This window comes from Montipora capricornis, chromosome 3, assembly GCF_036669925.1.
Source record: "Montipora capricornis isolate CH-2021 chromosome 3, ASM3666992v2, whole genome shotgun sequence".
In the NCBI taxonomy this organism is placed as follows: Eukaryota; Metazoa; Cnidaria; class Anthozoa; order Scleractinia; family Acroporidae; genus Montipora; species Montipora capricornis.
In genome coordinates this window covers 32004149-32025328 of record NC_090885.1, presented here as the reverse complement: position 1 = coordinate 32025328, position 21180 = coordinate 32004149, and the positions used below count along the sequence as shown (strand labels likewise).

General features: G+C 41.4%; 3 protein-coding genes and 1 pseudogene across 3 annotated transcripts; 2 read left to right on the top strand and 2 right to left on the bottom strand.

The window, feature by feature from the left end:
• Nucleotides 1-4287: 4287 nt before the first annotated feature.
• Nucleotides 4288-7278, bottom strand: LOC138040105 (uncharacterized). Its single transcript, XM_068885892.1, has 3 exons — nucleotides 6666-7278; nucleotides 4934-6514; nucleotides 4288-4307 (listed from the first exon to the last, which is right to left on the bottom strand). Exons 1-3 carry the CDS (start codon nucleotides 7276-7278, stop codon nucleotides 4288-4290), a joined length of 2214 nt encoding a protein of 737 aa, XP_068741993.1.
• Nucleotides 7279-17902: 10624 nt separating this feature from the next.
• On the bottom strand, nucleotides 17903-19621 carry LOC138040103 (uncharacterized). The gene has a single exon (XM_068885891.1). The coding sequence runs from the start codon at nucleotides 19619-19621 to the stop codon at nucleotides 17903-17905; it is 1719 nt and encodes a 572-aa protein (XP_068741992.1).
• Nucleotides 19622-20282: 661 nt separating this feature from the next.
• Nucleotides 20283-21026, top strand: LOC138040102 (uncharacterized). Its single transcript, XM_068885890.1, has one exon. The coding sequence runs from the start codon at nucleotides 20283-20285 to the stop codon at nucleotides 21024-21026; it is 744 nt and encodes a 247-aa protein (XP_068741991.1).
• A 22-nt stretch (nucleotides 21027-21048) lies between these two features.
• Nucleotides 21049-21180, top strand: part of LOC138040101 (uncharacterized) — a 19675-nt pseudogene continuing 19543 nt past the window's right edge.

Sequence of the window (21180 nt, the reverse complement as noted above, 5' to 3'; positions counted from 1 at the left end):
GTTTTTGTGTTTTCATTGCACGCAATGCAATGTCCGGTATCGTATGACTCTGTAACAGATTCAAGCATGCTTTATCAAATATTTGGTTGTGTGCCGGCACGCACTCGCCAGTTCGTTCCTTTTGTTCAGGGTGTCCGCTCCCGGTTTACATATGATGTCAATTTTTCTCCTATGCAACGATTGCATCTCTTTGTTACTGTGTTGCCAGAATGGCAATCCCAGTCGGAAAATGGTTGGGATTTGTTCGTTTTCTTATTTTTCTAATTTCCGTGTCGGTAAAAGTCTTGCCTGTCACTCTCCTGCTACGTGGTGTCGTTGTGCATAGAGCCTTCTGCGCGTATTTTCTTAGGATCGAAAGGGTAGTGGGAAATGCGTAGATTTCTCTGGTGGACACAGTAGAACGATTAACTTAACCAGCAATGTCGTCGAAAGACATGTAACGCGAATGGCTTTTTAGTGGATCTTTGAACAAAATATACCTTTATGAAGCTCAATAATGGCAAGTCAATTGGATACTGAACATGACAGGCGGTGGAATCTTAAAAGCGACGAGTAGTGGACAATCTGTCGCCCGTCGAGCCGAAATCAAAGTGAGCTGCATTTCTAATATTTTATTAAGTGTGCTGTTATGTAGAACACTGAAACCAAATGGAAAATTCTCTGGAACGAATCGAACACCTTAAGTGGATCTGTGATCAACTCCGCATAGTCTTCAGGTAAAAATACATAATTGGAAATGTGACGGCCAAGAATTATTTGAAAGAAAGCTTGTCGTCTATTTTGTGCTTCATTATTCAAGGAAAAGGTTTTTCATGGAAACGGTTTGATCCTGAAATTTTAGTTTGTTGTAATGTTGCGCATATTTGACACGATTGAATTTTTTCTCTTCACGCACGTAATGAAATAGGAAGGGGTTTTTGCCTCTAATAGCAAATATGCTGTTTGTTTCAAAAAATTGTTCGCTGGAAAAGGTGGCCTTTATGAATTCATCATGTTTTATGATATGCGAGATTAACTGGATAGTTTTTATGGCAATAGTAAAGCATTTTCGTGTCACAATAAGGTTAGCGTCTTTCTGTTGTGCTAACTGAATTAAATATAGATATACATTCTGCCTCGTGAGTTTGTTATTCTTGTTAACCAGCAATGGCGTCGAAAGTCATTCCAACGCGAACGGCGTTTTAGTGCATCTTATGTTGTTTGTTTCAATAAAATGTTTCGCTGGAAAAGGATTTCTGTGATATTTTCTACCTTTGTGAATTATAAAATCATGTTGTGTATTGAATTTTCGAGATTAAGGTTGAAATTTGACACGGGAGGATATTTTTAGTATTGCCCTGTAAGCAGGAAAGGTTCACGAAAATAACAGGTCTATTGGAAGCGTGCTTGAGTTTCAACAAAATGAGCCCCAAAATCAGCAAAAAATTGTGACACCGATGAATAATAAAGTTGCTGCTATTTCCAAAATAATGGAATTACCTGGTGATAAATAAGTTCGTCTTGGAGAGTAAAATTTTCTTCAAGAGTTTGGGCGATTGTGATCTTTGTTTTGAATTCGCTCATTTATAGTCAAACTTTATAACACTTGACAGAAAAAGAAACTTACGAAAACCCGGTATCTTGCCATCATTTGACAAAGATGCTTCACTGTTTGGCGGTAACTTAATCACGGCGCCCGCTGAATTCTGGCAATGTCACTTTCGATTTTGCGATTTATTTGGGCAGCCAAAAGTACAATAACAAAATTGAACGTGGCAAAAATCTCCCAAAATGTTTGTCGCTGATCGTAACTTTTTTACGGTTCAAAATTAATGTTGTTTTCATGTCGTAAATATGTTATTCTCGGGCGACCGTCCTGGAAACTTCCTTCTGCTCTTTCTAAAAACTGTGTATCAATATTTATTTACATTTGCATCAATATTGCATAAAGCAAGCTAACAAAAGCTGTACTTGCTGAGTTCGCATTTGTTAGCGTTAATAGTATTTTCGGTCCAAAGCTTCTGTTTTACGAAGGGGTACATGTTTTGGGTCACCCATCCAGATACTAAACCCACCGGACAGGGTTAACTTTAGTAAACTTTAGTATTACAAAGCTGTCAGATGCTCAGAGGGCACGCTTAAACTTGTGGTGAAAAGAAGTTGTGAGGGAGCTTGAAAATTATCAGAAGCCAATGTTTCTCACTTCCCATTTATTTTCTTCAAACTTTCTGGGTTCAGTACTTTGCTGGTAACCACATGCGCAGGTGAAAATGTAAATTGATACTTGCGCGTTATAAGTAGATAATTATTATTATTATTATTCTCAGGCTATTTACCCAAGATTTCTACCATGGCACTACAATGATAGACAATACCAAAACAATATCGTGCACTGTTAGGGCTGCATCAGTTAGGCAAGGACAGATCTGTTTCGTCGTACGAACGTGTGAGGACCTGTGAGCCAAAGGGCCTCTGCTGGTATGACTTCTGGGTGACCCCTTAAATGGTCTTAATGATCCCCCCCCCCCCCCCCCCCACTTGAAAAATTGTCTTGAACGGTGCACGTACCACAGGCGACCCAGTGTACCCTCACGGAGGGTCTAGTTACATTAGAATACGGCCTGGCGCGAGCCATTACTTTCCAAGTTACAGCAAATTCCGATTTGGTGTCCTTTAGGGACCAGATGTGTTTACTCAACTTGTTTGCGTTCCTTTTGTTCTCATTTCTAAATGAAGCCGTGTGGTTTCGGAATCTTGTTTTGAATTGGTTCGCGGTAAGTCCGATGTATGTTTCCTTTCCCATAACGTTTTCAACTGTGGCTTGGTAGATCACGTTTTGGATTAAGCAATCACCACATAACGGACAAGAGTGTTTGTCTCTGCAATTACATGATTTTTCTTGTGATTGAGAATTATTCAAGAGGAAGGACTTGTTGCGGGCGCTGATTTTTCTTTTCAAATTTGGCATTCACAAATAGCTCACTTTCAAAGTGTTCCTGTTAAAGCTTTTTCTTAGCGGGTGCCCTGGTGAAAAGGATTCTTTTACGATACATAAAAATTTCTTTCCCACGTTAGTAGCAACGTTCTTATATATTATATATATATATATAATATATATACAGAGAGAGAGAAAGAGAGAGCCGCTATATATATATACAAAGAGAGAGCCGCTGTTGCGGCTCTTCAAGCATAGCAAAGTGTGTTTATTAACTTATTACGTCACCGATATAATTCTCATTACAGTTATAATGGCTTTTGTAATTCAAGGCGCGCGCGAGCAATTAACGTAATTTCAAATCATTAGACCGGGTTCTTAATTTCTTGATTTGGTTCTTGATTTGAAATTACGTGAATTGCTCGCGCGCGCCTTGAATTACAAAAGCCATTATAATTGTAATTAGAATTACGTCTATAACGTAATAAGTTAATAAACACACTTTGCTATGCCTGAAGAGCCGCAACAGCGGTGAAACGGGTAGCGCAAAAGCAAAGAAAAGGAAGACTTTCGTTTTTCATTGATTTTCATATATACATATATATACACATATATACACACACACACACACACATATATATACATATATATATAGGGAAAGTTACAGGAAACTCAACACTGGACAACTTCTGGGGAAAACTGTAATTGCCCTGAGCGGGATTTGAACCCACGTCCCCTGATCACTAGTCGGGTGTGATGACCACTACACTATCAGGACAACCATGCTGGCAACATGGCTGATTGATCACTTAGTGTGTGACATTTACGTGGGACTCCCTAATGGGCCAGTTTTTTATGTGATAACGCTGGACCAACATGTGATTCACAGGCGGACAAGGGTAATTAATGTAAAGAGTCAGTTAAGTAGATCCCTTGAGCCAACAACGTATCACCGCCAGGAGGATCGCAAATGGATTCACAGTCCAAGTTGAGGAGAAAGTGAGGGAAACTTACAGGAAACTCAACACTGGATATAATATATATATATAGGAAGAATGAAAAAATGAGTCGCTGGCGAACTTCTCACAGGTCTGGTATATTATAATTTCGTGTAAACGTTTCGCCCTTCGGGGCTTCTTCAGTACACGCTAAAAACTAAAAACTAAAAACTAAAAATAAAAAACTAAAAATACCTGGTACAACTGAACTAGCGCTATTTATACAAAACTATGAACCAAAAGGTGTAAAATGTTTAAAATTACAAAAAAATTATAAAAAATCACAATAATATGTCATGTAATACGTGCGGTTGGAATAAATCGAGTGGACAATACGTGAGATAAGAAATAGTTAGCTCTATTCCGAGAAAGGCGTTAATCACCAGACATCGAAACTAATAATTTAAAATAAACAACAGGACTTAGTAAATCATGCAATCAGGTGGCGAAATGATGAGCCCAGGGCCCCTAAGAAGTAATAGAATCCCTGAACAGGGCCTGTGAGAATGCCGATCTGCACAGCGTAATTGGAAAAAAAACCCAACTGGTTGCACAATTACTCCAGTGAATGATTAATTAAACCTTATTCTATTTTTGGAATTAAACTCGGATCTTTTGTTCAAGCCGTAAGGTTGGAGGGTGCATAACTGTGCTCACCAAAAAGCCTCTCTTGTAAGTAAAACCTTGTCCATATCATCAGTAGTGTCATTAACAATTTTTTCAATAACAATGAACTCAAAGTCAGACATGTGATGTTCTTTTCTATTGAAATGGACGGCCAATTCACACGTGGCCTTGTTGGTCAACATAGCCGATTTGTGATTACGAAATCTGACCTTGAATTCATTCGATGTTGAACATACGTATTGAATCTTGCATGTTTTACAGGTGACTAAATAGATGACATTCTTCGACCTACAATGTACATTCTGTCTAATGGAGTAAAAACGGCCTGTACACGCGCTGTGAAAGATCTTATTTTCAACAAGATAATGTTTGCATAGATCACATTTGTTCTTACATTTAAAACATCCTACGGGAGTGTTATTGCTGTAATTGGGTTTTTTAGGCCTTGCTAGAATCTCTTTTATGTTTTTGGGTCTTCGATAAGAAGGAATAATTGACCCCTTTGGGAAAATCTGGGATAGCAATGGCGATTCATAAATAAGATGACTAAATGATTTGATGATTTTGCTGATGTTTGGTAGATGAGGGTTGTAGTCGACTACCAGAGGAAAGACGATTTTTTTGTCTTTCGGTTTCGAGGCGAGTAAGTCCTCCCTGGGTAGATCTTTTGCCCTTAAAAATTGCTTATTGACTTCCGCTGGATTATAACCTCTCTCAACGAGATATGTCTGGTATTCTTCACTACGTTGGTCAAATTTTTCAATGGTTGAACAGTTTCTGCGAATCCGGGTGGCAACTCCAAATGGGATTGCCTTAGTGCAATGCCTTGGGTGAGCACTGTTACGTAATAAGTACATATGATGGTCAGTAGGTTTAGAATATACATCCGTTTGAATATACCCGTCAACCAATGAAAGTGTGAGATCTAAGACGATGAGAGAGGTTTCAGATGATACTACAGTAAATTTTATGGTGGGATATAAAGCATTAATGAAATCAGTGAAATCATTAAGTTTAGTGGCACCTTGCGTCCATAGATCGAAAATGTCGTCTCTATACCGCCACCATAATCTGGGTTTGATTGTACCGGACTTAGCCTTTTGGTCAATAACTCCCATTGCTAAATCAGCGTAACTACAAGCATTTTTCGGGCCCATAGCCGTTCCATGAATTTGTAGGAAATGTTTGCCTTGAAAGTTGGAATTGTTGTGTTCAAGACAGATCTTGACAGCTTCAACAATACATGGAGTGGATGGGACCTGAATTTCACGCGAATTGAGAGCATCGGTAACAGCTTTAATTCCCAAGTTGTTATCGATGTTTGGAAACATCGAGACAACGTCCCAAGAAACGAGAAGAGTGCCTTTGGGGAATGGCCCATCCTTATTTAGATCTTCGATTTTTTGCAATAGATGAGTTGTATCTTTGACAAAAGAGGGCAACTTTTGAGCTAATGGTTTGAGATAGTATTCTGTAAAAGCTGAAAGATTTTCAATAGCTGTCCCGCAACAAGATGTAATTAACCGTAAGGGATTCCCTTCTTTATGTGTCTTAATTGTGCCGAAGGCCTTGCCCGGTTTAGGTTTGTTGTTAACAACCCAGTTAGCGATGTCCTTATCGATTTGTCCGTCGAGTAGCCACTTATTACTCCACTTACTGATGCTGTGAACGGAGTTGATGCTAGGATCCGAATCTAATGTTTCATAATGGAGTGGGTTTTCTAGCTGACCAAGCATTTTATCAGAATATTCTGTTTGGTCAAGGATCACAAATTTAGATCCTTTATCCTGAATTTTGATGACTTGTTGATCTAATGTTTTTAGTTTTGATAGTGCCAGTCTCTCGCCTGCCGTGAGTTTGTCAGGTACAATGGAAAAATTGCTACGATTAATTAAATCGTTCTTTACCGATTCAAGAAACAACTCATCCTCAGTGAATTTTGTAACTGGGGCTTTCCACGATGACACTTTCTTAACTTTAGGAAACAAAGATTCATTATGTGCTACATCAGAGTTAGATTGATTGTAAAAAAAACGTGGTAGCTCTGATACGGTGTTCAAATTTTTCCCAATCCTCTAGTAATTTAACTCTATTAACGTCACGTGGGACTGGACAAAAAGAAGGACCTTTACTAAGCAAAGATTTCTCGTGCTGATTGAGTTCCCGTGAAGATAGGTTAATGGGGAAAAATTTCTTTCCATTAACTCTAACATTAACTGAAGAGATAAGTTTTTGTATCTTAGCTACTCTAACCTTTTTAGAAAAACGTCTATTCCTATGTGTTGATGTCGGTGTGTTCCCTTCATTTGAGAGTTCAGCATGGTGTTGATTGCTGGGTGTGATCTTCTGAATTTTCTTGATCTTGTTCCGGTACTTGCGGTTGAGGTTTCTGTTCAAGGTGGCAATGCTTTTCTTTGCTTGATTCCAAGAACTACTGGCTGTGGTCTGGTCTTGTTCACCGAAGAGAATTTTTCGTTCTTCTTCCAAGTGTAATTTGCGAGTCGTGGTATCCGCAAAATTAACAAGATCATTGAGAATGTTCATCGATGCTGTATTCAGATGTTGCTCGCATCGTTGTTGGAGAGTCTCATCTTTTGAGCCAAAAGCCAGGTTGAACTTCAGCCTAAGGCCTCTCGGAATAGAGTTAAGTTGCTTACAGCGTGTTAAAAAACGGGAGTGATGTTGGAATCGCGTCAGCTTGTTCCAGGTATTAGTGATGTTTTGTGCAGACCGGGACATCATCGGATCAATAAAGATTCACAGGCACTCAATCGGTGAATGAATAAGTAGAATGATAAAGATTGAGTATCCAACGGTGATGCCACTTGCGAGGAGGATCCAAAAGGATACAAAAACCTAAAAGGATACAGAAACCTAAACCTCAAGTACCGGAACAAGATCAAGAAAATTCAGAAGATCACACCCAGCAATCAACACCATGCTGAACTCTCAAATGAAGAGAACACACCGACATCAACACATAGGAATAGACGTTTTTCTAAAAAGGTTAGAGTAGCTACGTTACAAAAACTTATCTCTTCAGTCAATGTTAGAGTTAATGGAAAGAAATTTTTCCCCATTAACCTATCTTCACGGGAACTCAATCAGGACGAGAAATCTTTGCTTAGTAAAGGTCCTTCTTTTTGTCCAGTCCCACGTGACGTTAATAGAGTTAAATTACTAGAGGATTGGGAAAAATTTGAACACCGTATCAGAGCTACCACGTTCTTTTACAATCAATCTAACTCTGATGTAGCACATAATGAATCTTTGTTTCCTAAAGTTAAGAAAGTGTCATCGTGGAAAGCCCCAGTTTCTAAATTCCCGGAGGTTGAGTTGTTTCTTGAATCGGTAAAGAACGATTTATTTAATCCTAGCAATTTTTCCATTGTTCCTGACAATCTCACGGCAGGCGAGAGAAGGGCCCTTTCAAAACTTAAAACATTAGATCAACAAGTCATCAAAATTCAGGATAAAGGATCTAAATTTGTGATCCTTGACCAAACAGAATATTCTGATAAAATGCTTGGCCAGCTAGAAAACCCACTCCATTATGAAACATTAGATTCGGATTCTAGCATCAACTCCGTTCACAGCATCAGTAAGTGGAGTAATAAGTGGCTACTCGAGGGACAAATCGATAAGGACATCGCTAACTGGGTTGTTAACAACAAACCTAAACTGGGCAAGGCCTTCGGCACAATTAAGACACATAAAGAAGGGAATCCTTTACGGTTAATTACATCTTGTTGCGGGACAGCTATTGAAAATCTTTCAGCGTTTACAGAATACTATCTCAAACCATTAGCTCAACAGTTGCCCTCTTTTGTCAAAGATACAACTCATCTATTGCAAAAAATCGAAGATCTAAATAAGGATGGGCCATTCCCCAAAGGCACTCTTCTCGTTTCTTGGGACGTTGTCTCGATGTTTCCAAACATCGATAACAACTTGGGAATTAAAGCTGTTACCGATGCTCTCAATTCGCGTGAAATTCAGGTCCCATCCACTCCATGTATTGTTGAAGCTGTCAAGATCTGTCTTGAACACAACAATTCCAACTTTCAAGGCAAACATTTCCTACAAATTCATGGAACGGCTATGGGCCCGAAAAATGCTTGTAGTTACGCTGATTTAGCAATGGGAGTTATTGACCAAAAGGCTAAGTCCGGTACAATCAAACCCAGATTATGGTGGCGGTATAGAGACGACATTTTCGATCTATGGACGCAAGGTGCCACTAAACTTAATGATTTCACTGATTTCATTAATGCTTTATATCCCACCATAAAATTTACTGTAGTATCATCTGAAACCTCTCTCAGCGTCTTAGATCTCACACTTTCATTGGTTGACGGGTATATTCAAACGGATGTATATTCTAAACCTACTGACCATCATATGTACTTATTACGTAACAGTGCTCACCCAAGGCATTGCACTAAGGCAATCCCATTTGGAGTTGCCACCCGGATTCGCAGAAACTGTTCAACCATTGAAAAATTTGACCAACGTAGTGAAGAATACCAGACATATCTCGTTGAGAGAGGTTATAATCCAGCGGAAGTCAATAAGCAATTTTTAAGGGCAAAAGATCTACCCAGGGAGGACTTACTCGCCTCGAAACCGAAAGACAAAAAAATCGTCTTTCCTCTGGTAGTCGACTACAACCCTCATCTACCAAACATCAGCAAAATCATCAAATCATTTAGTCATCTTATTTATGAATCGCCATTGCTATCCCAGATTTTCCCAAAGGGGTCAATTATTCCTTCTTATCGAAGACCCAAAAACATAAAAGAGATTCTAGCAAGGCCTAAAAAAACCCATTACAGCAATAACACTCCCGTAGGATGTTTTAAATGTAAGAACAAATGTGATCTATGCAAACATTATCTTGTTGAAAATAAGATCTTTCACAGCGCGTGTACAGGCCGTTTTTACTCCATTAGACAGAATGTACATTGTAGGTCGAAGAATGTCATCTATTTAGTCACCTGTAAAACATGCAAGATTCAATACGTAGGTTCAACATCGAATGAATTCAAGGTCAGATTTCGTAATCACAAATCGGCTATGTTGACCAACAAGGCCACGTGTGAATTGGCCGTCCATTTCAATAGAAAAGAACATCACATGTCTGACTTTGAGTTCATTGTTATTGAAAAAATTGTTAATGACACTACTGATGATATGGACAAGGTTTTACTTACAAGAGAGGCTTTTTGGTGCGCACAGTTATGCACCCTCCAACCTTACGGCTTGAACAAAAGATCCGAGTTTAATTCCAAAAATAGAATAAGGTTTAATTAATCATTCACTGGAGTAATTGTGCAACCAGTTGGGCTTTTTTTCCAATTACGCTGTGCAGATCGGCATTCTCACAGGCCCTGTTCAGGGATTCTATTACTTCTTAGGGGCCCTGGGCTCATCATTTCGCCACCTGATTGCATGATTTACTAAGTCCTGATGTTTATTTTAAATTATTACTTTCGATGTCTTGTGATTAACGCCTTTCTCGGAATAGAGCTCACTATTTCTTATCTCACGTATTGTCCACTCGTTTTCTTCCAACCGCACGTATTACATGACATATTATTGTGATTTTTTATATTTTTTTTGTAATTTTAAACATTTTACACCTTTTGGTTCATAGTTTTGTATAAATAGCGCAAGTTCAGTTGTACCAGGTATTTTTAGTTTTTAGCGTGTACTGAAGAAGCCCGAAGGGCGAAACGTTTACACGAAATTATAATATACCAGACCTGTGAGAAGTTCGCCAGCGACTCATTTTTTCATTCTTCCTATTAACTTATCTGAGTCAAGACGTTTTGTATCCTTTTGGATCCTCCTCGCAAGTGGCATCACCGTTGGATACTCAATCTTTATCATTCTACTTATATATATATATATATATATATATATATATATATATATATATATATATATATATATATATATATATATATCTGAGCGAATTTGCTAAAAGGTAGCTACTGGAGTTTTCGCTTGAGCACGGGCCCAGCCCGTGTTCAAGCCATTGTGGCCTCTCAAAATTGAGGGGGCTTGCCGTCAAGGCCTGCTTTGCCAAACAGCCCAGGGACAGTTCTAACTGTGAGTTGTGTGTCAAAAGCACAGGGCTGGGGGGGTTGCTGCTTTGAGACTTTAACTGCAGTTAGAGTTTGTGGCCTTGTTACGTCAGACTTTACGCTGTAGCATGTCTTCTTCATTGGCAATTTTTCCTGGACTAGTCTAGGCTTCAATGATAGTTTGCTTTTGATCACCAATTAGAGTGAACCCACACTGTGGTGTGGGTAGGTGATTGTTGGTTGTCTGACCAAAGCACAGGGGTGGGGAGGGTAGCTTTTCTTTAAGTTTGTGACGGTAGCAGGATTGGCTTGTTTTCACAATTTCTGCAGGCACCTTTTGACAAATCCAGTTAGATATATAGATATATATATATATAGTTTGTGTAGAAAGAGTAAACAGCGAACTTCTTCCGTGGCCAACACTCTTTAATAAACGTTTCGCCCTTCGGGCTTCTTCAGTATAGAGTTACAGGGTTAAAAATACTTGGATTCCAAGTATTTTTAACCCTGTAACTCTATACTGAAGAAGCCCGAAGGGCGAAACGTTTATTAAAGAGTTTTGGCCACGGAAGAAGTTCGCTGTTTACTCTTTCTACACAAACTACAATTTTCGAGTGCAAGCGTGTAGTATCCTTTGGATCCTTCTTCCAAGCGGCATCACCGTTGGTAAGCCAATCTTCATTCAAATATATATATATATATATATATATATATATATATATATATATATATATAACTGCAGACAGTACTGTTTCGGCCTTCTGGGCCTCATCAGTGCAGTGCTGATGTCTAGGATGGATGTTAAGCTATAAATCCACCCCAGATGTCCCACGCATGTGGTACATCCAAGCCATGCCAGAGTGCTCAAACTAGCGAGCATGCGCAATTGCTAGCAGCAATGACTCATCCTAGTAGAGTGCTCAATTTGGACATGAAAGCAAGAGCTTTGTAATGCTAAAGAGCTATATCTAACTGCAGACAGTACTGTTTCGGCCTTCTGGGCCTCATCAGTGCAGTGCTGATGTCTAGGATGGAGGTTAAGCTATAAAGCCAACCCAGATGTCCCACACATACATCCAAGCCATGCCAGAGTGCTCAAACTAGCGAGCTAGTGAGCATGTGCAATTGCTAGCGGCAATGGCTCAACCTAGTAGAGTGCTCAATTTGAACATGAAAGCAAAAGCTTTGTAATGCCAAAGAGCTATATCTAACTGCAGACAGTGATATCGTAAAACTTTATTCAAAAACCAAATATAATCTATTTTTACAAAATTACTCAAGAGAAGAGGCTACAGCTAAAAGAAAAATACAAGCTTATCAGCACAGACTTTACATACAGCTGGTCGAACCCAGTTAGAATTAAACTTAGCCTGAGGAAAGCGATGAAAGTCAACTTGGATCCTACTTTTAACATCAGCAATAATAGACTTAGCGATAGCTCTTAGAGTCCTCTCCACCATTGTGAAAGGTAGCCTTATTACGAAATTTCCAAATACCGCACAGAATCGACTTGATGATGTACAAAAGCAGACGCAGGCACTTCCTTTCAGGCACCGGGAATTGGTAAAAAAACACGAAGGGGCAATTGGGAACGAAGGGGGCTGACAAAAGCGCAGATAACATAGGGACAAAACGAGACCAGACCAATTTAACCCTACGACAAGCCAAGAAACAATGATCAATGGTCTCTAGACGGGCGCATAAAGCACAGCGAGGCGAGCGAATATAGCCCCAGATGTGAAGAGAATGTCGCACCTTAACGGCACGGAGGGTAATCAACCATGCAAGATCATTTTTGTAGTTCTCAGTAAATGAATCACGGATCAGACCCCAATGCCGAGAAAGGGAAAACCGAGAGGGGACGAAGCCTGACCAGAGGGCAGGGAAAATCGGGATGGTGCAGAAATTCGCTAGCAAAACCTTGTAAAAGGCGCGAGACGTGTAAGTAAACCCAGGAGGTAAATCAGTGGCCTGAAAGGAAGAAAGGACACTCGCATAAAAGGCAGTGGGGTGGGCAGCGCTTGGAGTTAGGTTATCGCGCAGCCCGGCCCACTCCGGCCGCAAAGGAGCTAACACAGAGCAACAAAAATACTTAGCGAGGTAAAAACCCTTAGAACTAGAATCGGACACGGAAGTAACTAAAGCCGCAAGCAGCAAGGCGCGGCCCTGGCAAGAAAAATCCTTTAAACCCAAACCTCCACTATCAACAGAACAAATAAGCGATTTACGAGCTACAGTCTCTAATCGAGCGCGCCACAAAAAGGGCCATATCAGACTATTAAGTTTACTATAAACCCATTTAGGGGGTACTAAAACGCGCGACACATAGAGCAACTTACTTAACGCTAGTATGTTTAAAATAAGGACCTTCCCAATAAAGGACAAGGAACGCGACTTCCATCTAGAAAGAGTTTTGTCAAGTTTGGACAAACGCGGTTCCCAATTATCGCGCTCAACGTCAACAGTACCGAAGAATACGCCTAAAATCTTCATTTTCCTAACCCAAGTGAGACCAAGTGGCTCGTCAAGGCGGTCTTTCCAGGCACCAAGCCACATGGCCTCAGTCTTGGACAAATTAAGCTTCGCACCAGAGCCACGCTCGTAAACGCAATCGCGTCAAAAAGTGAGAAAAGGGTAGAATCGTTTTTAACAAAGGCTGCAGTATCGTCAGCATACTGGCCGACTTTAAACTGGACACCACCAGCCCCCCGGCGAGAGAAAGCCTTCGATCGCAGGAGAGTCCCTAATACGGCAGGCTAAAACTTCAACGCAGAGAACATAAAGCATAGGGGACAGGGCGTCGCCCTGCCTGACCCCCCGCAGCAAAGGAACAGGATCGGAAAGGAAATCGTTAACTAGGATACGCATATAAGCGCCGTTATACAAAGTGAAAATCCAGCTACAGAAGGAGGGCCCAAAACCGAAATGTTCTAAAAGATTCATCAGAAAGGACCGATTAACGCGATCGAAGGCTTTCTCCTGGTCTAAAGAGACGAGAATACCTGTCTCGCCGGTTCTCTCAATAAAATCTAGTGTATCGCAAAGAAGAGCCAAATTAGAAGAAATAGATCTACCTGGAATAGAACACGTCTGATCAGGGTCTACAATAGACCCCAACACTTTTTTCAAACGGAGGGAAAGGGCTTTTGAACAAATCTTATAATCCACATTCATTAACGAAATGGGACGCCAGTTTTTTTAGATTTCTACGATCATCTTTCTTATGAACAAGACGCGTAACACTCGATTTCATAGAGTCACACAGCTCACGATGGGCGAGAGACTCATTAAACATATCAACTAAAAGGGGCCCCAAGAGGGACCAGAACGCAGAATAAAACTCAACAGTTAAGCCATCAGAACCGGGCGTTTTGTTCCTATTAGAGAGGCGAAGGGCCTCGGACGCCTCGTTCAAAGAAAGAAGACCCTCGCATGATTCGCGCTCAGCTTCCGATAACCGGCGGGTAACGTGCTCAAACAAATGGGATTGGGCTACAGGGTCAATTGGCTCTTCAGAAAATAGGGAAGAATAAAAACGCTCGTGAGCTTGAATCATGTCAGGGAGGGAAAAAACCTCTTGCCCCTCAGAATCAAAGACAGAGGAGACGGAGCCTTTCTCGTGTCTCTCATTTTCAAGACCGAGAAAGAAACCAGAGGGAGACTCCCCCTCCTCTGCCCACTTAACCCTGCTGCGAATCTTAGAACCCTCGAGCTCGGAATCTAAAAGCGACCGCAGAGCAGCCTCTGAAGTCAGAATTTCAGGACTAGCAGAAACATCGCCCGAAGCCAAACGATTCTTTAGGGCAATTAAGCGATTGGTTAGAAAAACCTTCTGGGACGAGAGTAAACGATGTTTACGACGAGAAAAGGCGATCGTAGTGAGCTTAATGTCAGACGTTAAACACTCCCAAAAATCGCGCTGAGAAGCAAAGCAATGCCGAAAGGCCAGAAACTGCTCAATTAAATCCGAAATCTCTAAACAAAAGGATTCGTCATCGAGGAGAGAATTGTTAAACTTCCAAACTCCCAGGCCTCGCAGGGGAAGAGCCGCAATATCATAGTCTAAAATAACAAAGTCATGATCTGAGAAAACGCATGGGAGAATATCGCACCTAGTGACTTGATTTCACTGAAGCCGCGGGACCAAAAAGGTATCCAGTCTGCTGGCAATTGAATGGTCTGGGCTGAACCAGGTGAACTGCCTGTCTCGGGGATGCAAAAGACGCCAAGCGTCACGGAGGTTACAGCGAGATTTTAGGTCCGAGAAGCCGGAGTCGAGGGAAACCGACCTACCCAATTTGTCAAGCGCCGAGTCAAAACAATTCATATCCCCCCAATCAGGAGCCGGGAGTTTGGAAGAAAAAAGGACGGGACCGACTGAAAGAAAATCTTTCTCTCAGCCGGAATCGTCGGCACATAAAGGTTAACTAGATTAAGATTGAAATCGTCAAACTTAACAAGTAAGCTGAGAATGCGCCCACTTTGATCCTTCTGCCAAACAGAAACATTATTACGAAAAACATCAGAACATAAGATAGCTACCCCCCCTCTCCTCCCGACAGCAGGGGCCCAGAAGCTGGGGCCCGGCCACGAAGAGGAGAAGGAGCGCAGAACAGCGTCATTCGAAATCATAGTTTCTTGAATGAAACAAAAGTCTAGGCGTGAAGCACGAAAGAAATCAGAGACCAGCGAAAACTTACGTTGACTTAAACCCCTAACATTAATCGTAGCGCACTTTAAGAAGGTTAAACTAAGTGGGCGCATCCTCACTTACTACAGACAGACGAGACGACTTGACCAAAGCAGCGCGTCGGGAGGAGCCATGTCGAGATCTCTTCCTTCGGCGAGAGGGCCGCTCAGACACAGGAGACATATTATCAGGCACAGCGTCGGAATCCATCAGTTCAGATGTGGCAATACTCTCAGGCTCAGACTCGTCACTCTCAACACTCGTATCGGTCAGGGAAGAAACGGGAAATTCTTGCACTCCGGGACTATCAGGGGAATCGTTGATGAGGCCTTGAGAAGTTAAAAGGTCAGGCGCAGGCTCAGAAGAAATGGCCGAGGCCAAGGGCTGGTCAAATTCAGCTTCCAGGGAATCGTCCTCAGACCTTGCCGAATCTTCCTCTGCATTCTCTCCTGGGGGGCTATCAAGATCCACGTCACCTGAATCAGCATTCTCAGCATCTAGAGTAGTGGGGGGGACATCCACGGGAGGAGGGTCAGCAGCAGGCTGGCTCGGGGGCTCAGCATCAACGGCATCACGATGCGAAAGCGGGCGGCGATACCAAGAGTGGCGGCAGTCAATGGCCATGTGGCCAGGTTCTTTACAAATACAGCATCGAACCCCAGCAGGACAATCACGGGCATGATGGCCAATTACTTCACAGTTAAAGCAGAGCATCTGACGACACTCTTGGGCCAAATGACCTGGCTCGTTGCATCTTCTACAGGTCTTCACTTGGCCTTCGTACTGTACACGGAGAAGGTACTTACCAAAACGAAGGTACGACGGGATGGGGTCATCGATACACATGCGAAGAGTACGGATACCATTCTGGACCTGGGGGAAGCCCTGGACGGAGGAGCGACGCTGGGAGTAAACAGTGCCATACTTCGACAGACGGAAGGTCAAAGCCGAGTCAGGTTACTCAAAAGGAGCGTCGTACACAACAACATAAGACAAGGCTCTGCCTGCAAGATGAGCTGCATGAGGCTGGTTTCCAACAAAGAAAGACGACTGCTGCAGAAATTTGTTTCCGATCTCCTCTTTCGTGAAGGTGAGGACTACTGATCCATTCTGGGATCTCTGAAGGCAACGGACTGACGTCGGAGGAAAACCATCTCTCACCAAGCTATCAAAGATTTGCTTGGTCGTAACTGAGCTGTCAGGGAGTGTGAAGTATGCAGAAGCAGGACGATCAGGCATGACATTCAAAACATCAAAATGCTCTCTTTCAAAAGAAGACAGATAAGACCTGCGACGCGGAGCTACACTGGAAACTTTTGGACGAGAATCAACAGCACCAAGAGTCACTCTATCAGCATAAGAGCCACCAGGACTGGTATCCATGTGGGATGGCGAATCAGATTGGCCAGCTCCAGAAACAGAGGGAGGCACAGGCGTATTCTCCACAATATCAGACCACAGACGGGATACAGGCGTAGGCTGAGACATACCGAAAAAACAATTTAGGGTAGGACCCACGCCCGTTCCATCCCGGCAGGTACTTAGGACAGGGTCCAAAAAAAAAAAAAGATAAAAGCCAATTATTCTACCACAAACGTGCTATGATGGGCTTCTGGGCCTCATCAGTGCAGTGCTGATGTCTAGGATGGAGGTTGAGCTTATAAAGCCACCCCAAATGTCCCACGCATGTGGTCCATCTAAGCCTGGCCAGAGTGCGCACACTAGCGAGCTAGTGAGCATGCGCAATTGCTAGCGGCAATGCCTCATCCCAGTAGAGTGCTCAATTTCGACATGAAAGCAAAAGCTTTGTAATGCCAAAGTGGTTGACCAAACGATAAACTCCCAACAGAAGAATCCAAAAGGATGCACGTTGTCTCCTCAGTTAATATTTAAAGTTGCATATAGACTGGAGAGGAAGACAGAACTTCTCGAAGGTCCAGGAAATTTAATAAAAACGTTTCGGCCCTTCGGCCTTCGTCAGTTAATTTTTTTTTAAATAGAGTACAAGTTAAAACTCTAAGCATAAGATAGCCTAATTATCACCGCAGTGCAGACTATATAGTCTCTGAAAGACCAACAATGGCTATTGTAATACGATACAATAAACTAGTAAATTGTCTGGTACAATACAAGCCAAAACTAAAGATTCATCACTAAAACAACAGTAATGATGTAATAATAGAATCTAGAATTATGCAAGTAATTCAAACTATTTATGTAATACCGACTACAAATTAGATGGGACTATAATGGAAACAAAAAAGCTTTTTATGGAACATTGAAATTGATCCGTTTTTTTGAACGGAATTCACAGCGCTTATTGAGGCCAAAAGGCTGCAGTGTGCGCAATTGTGCCGCCCAATAACCCTCCCGCTTTAATAAAGTGTTATCTAAATCTCCATCAGTGTTCATTATCTTCTCAATGACAATGAAATTGAAGTCCGAAAGGTTGTGAGGAAATTTATTGAAATGAATGGCAAGCTCGCACGATTTTTTTGTTTCTTTTCATGTCGGATTTGTGGTTTCTGAACCTAACTTTAAATGCATTGGAAGTCGAACCAACATACTGCAATTTGCATTTGTTTTAGGAGGCTACGTAAATAATTCCAGTCGAATTGCATCCAAGGTTTTGTTTGATTTGATACGACCGGCCAGTTACAAAACTTGAAAATTCACCAGCTTCCAACAAATAATTACAACAGAGATCACATCTTTTGTTGCATTTAAAACATCCGCAATTTTCAGCCTCGTCATGGTTTCGACTTCTTTTGAATTTGGAGGGTGCAAGAATGTCCTTCAAATTCTTTGTTCTACGGTATGCTGGAATGACGGATTTGGCAGGAAAAATTTCCCTTACTACTTGGTTGGATTCGAGCAAGTGAAAATGTTTTTTAATGATCAACGAAATATTAGGTAGCCTCGGATTGTAATCGACCACTAAGGGAAAGGTTTTTTTCTTAGTTTTTGTTTTTGGCTTGAGAACATCTGATCTCTCCAATTGCATAGCCCTCTCAAACTGTTTGTCCACCAGATTCCCACTGTAATTTTGCTGTTTGAGGTAGCTTTTGTATTCACTACAGCGCTTCACAAAAGAGGCGTTGGTGGAACAGTTACGCCTAATTCTAAGGGCTACTCCATAAGGGATAGTTTTCTTACAATGATCTGGGTGTGAGCTATTGTAGGGCAAATACAAATGACTATCAGTGGGCTTGGAATAAATATCTGTTGAAATAAAGCCATAGTCCAAAACATTGAGGCTGCTTTCAGAATAAACCAATTGAAATTTGATGGTATGATATAGTGAATTAATATAGTTGGTAAATTCAAGGAGTTTCTCAACACCCTGTGTCCATAGATCAAAAATATCATCCCTATATCTCAACCAAAGCATTGGCTTAATTGTACCCTCAAATTTCGCTTTGTGATCAATTACGCCCATAGCTAAGTCAGCATAAGAGCACGCATTCTTGGGCCCCATCGCGGTTCCGTGCTGTTGAACATAGTTATTGTTATCAAATTGGCAATTGTTGGATTTCAAACAAATTTCCGCAGCCTCTAAAATGCATTCTGTGGATGGCATTTTGACAGATCTTGCATCTAATGCATTTTTAACTGCAGTAACTCCCAATTCGTTGTCAATATTGGGAAACATTGCAACAACATCCCATGAAACTAACAAAGTACCGGTTGGAAAAGGCCCTAATTGATTAACTTCGTCAATCTTATTGATAAGATGCGTAGTATCTTTGATAAAAGAAGGCAAACTTTCTGCTAAAGGTTTCAAATAATATTCAGTAAAGGCAGATAACTTTTCAATCGCTGTTCCGCAACAAGAAGTAATAAGGCGGAGCGGGTTACCGACTTTGTGGGTTTTGACATTGCCAAAAGCTGTTCCAGGTCTCGGCCGAGTGTTGGTAACCCAACCAGCGATTTCATCTGTTATATGGCCTTCCCTGCGCCACTTGCTACTCCAATCTTTAACTAATTTTAAATGCTTTTGTGTAGGATCTTCTGGCAGCTTAGCATAATGCAACGTGTTATCTAATTGACTGGACATTTTTTCTGCGTATTCTTTTTGGTCTAATAAAACAAAACGAGAGCCTTTATCTTGAATCCTAACAACCCTGTCATCTATTTTCAAATTTTTCATTGCATGACGTTCCTCTTTACTGAGATTGTCCTTAGGTTTACGAGAGTTCTTAGGGTTTAAAATGTCATTTCTGACGTCTGATAGAAAGAGTTCCACTTCAGGAAAAACTGATTTTGGTGGGTGCCACTTACCTTTTGAGGGCACAGGAGGCATGTTCATTTCCACCCGTTCTTCATTTTGTTTTTGTTCTTTGTTGTGAAAGAAAGAAGCCAAACGGATGCGTCTCTCAAATTTCTCAATATCTTCATGGGTCTTCTGCCAATTTCTATCTTTGGGGACAGGGTAGAAGGATGGTCCCTTGGAAAGCAGGTTCTCTTCGGCGGTAGTCAGAACTACAGGTTAATGGGTTTTAAATCCAATTCGGTGGAATCAGCTGCCGTAACAGGGGCGTTGGCTGTCTCGTTTTGCTCCAATTGACCACGATTTTCTTTGCGCTTGTGCTTTTGAAATCTTCGGTTGTCTCTTCTTTTGGCGGATCTTTCTGCCATTTGGATCGTGGTTCGACCAAAGCCTGTAGTTTTTGAAACTTTGTGTTGGCAAGAATCGTATCCCGAAAGGACTAAATTTGAAATTTAATTTGGAACTTGTCAAAGACAGTGCTGAATTGCGCAATGCATGCGCATCCCATTTGAAAACAGCTTCTTTTGAGGTTGTCAAAGAGTTGAAAGAAGCCTCCTTGGGGAGAGTAAAAACCCTGCAAAACGATCTACAGCAGGAGAGACTCAAACTGTTTGACAACTTTGATCTTGAAACCGCCCAAAAGATTTGGAATCGTGTTAGACGTGAAATGAATAATTTAAAGCATCGATTGAAGATGAGGGAGAGAAAAAAGTTGGCAAAAACTACAGGCTTTGGTCGAACCACGATCCAAATGGCAGAAAGATCCGCCAAAAGAAGAGACAACCGAAGATTTCAAAAGCACAAGCGCAAAGAAAATCGTGGTCAATTGGAGCAAAACGAGACAGCCAACGCCCCTGTTACGGCAGCTGATTCCACCGAATTGGATTTAAAACCCATTAACCTGTCATCTCAAGTTCTGACTACCGCCGAAGAGAACCTGCTTTCCAAGGGACCATCCTTCTGCCCTGTCCCCAAAGATATACATTGGCAGAAGACCCATGAAGATATTGAGAAATTTGAGAGACGCATCCGTTTGGCTTCTTTTTTTCACAACAAAGAACAAAAACAAGATGAAGAACGGGTGGAAGTGAACATGCCTCCTGTGCCCTCAAGAGGTAAGTGGGACCCACCAAAATCAGTTTTTCCTGAAGTGGAACTCTTTCTATCAGAAGTCAGAAATGACATTTTAAACCCTAAGAACTCTCGTAAACCTAAGGACAATCTCAGTAAAGAGGAACGTCATGCAATGAAAAATTTGAAAATAGATGACAGGGTTATTAGGATTCAAGATAAAGGCTCTCGTTTTGTTTTATTAGACCAAAAAGAATACGCAGAAAAGATGTCCAGTCAATTAGATAACACGTTGCATTATGCTAAGCTGCCAGAAGATCCTAAACAAAAGCATTTAAAATTAGTTAAAGATTGGAGTAGCAAGTAGCGCAAGAAAGGTCAAATAACAGATGAAATCGCTGTTTGGGTTACAAACACTCTGCCGAGACCTGGAACAGCTTTTGGCAATGTCAAAACCCACAAAGTCGGTAACCCGCTCCGCCTTATTACTTCTTCTTGCGGAACAGCGATTGAAAAGTTAT

Excerpts from the sequence above, each read along its gene's own strand:
- LOC138040105 (XM_068885892.1), bottom strand. The coding sequence starts at position 7,278 with ATGTCCCGGTCTGCACAAAACATCACTAATACCTGGAACAAGCTGACG. Across the intron at positions 6,515-6,665 it reads GAAATCTTTGCTTAGTAAAG|TTAAGAAAGTGTCATCGTGG; the intron begins GTCCTTCTTTTT and ends TGTTTCCTAAAG. Across the intron at positions 4,308-4,933 it reads TCCCGTAGGATGTTTTAAAT|TTTCGATGTCTGGTGATTAA; the intron begins GTAAGAACAAAT and ends TTAAATTATTAG.
- LOC138040102 (XM_068885890.1), top strand. The coding sequence starts at position 20,283 with ATGAGGGAGAGAAAAAAGTTGGCAAAAACTACAGGCTTTGGTCGAACC.
- LOC138040103 (XM_068885891.1), bottom strand. The coding sequence starts at position 19,621 with ATGCCTCCTGTGCCCTCAAAAGGTAAGTGGCACCCACCAAAATCAGTT.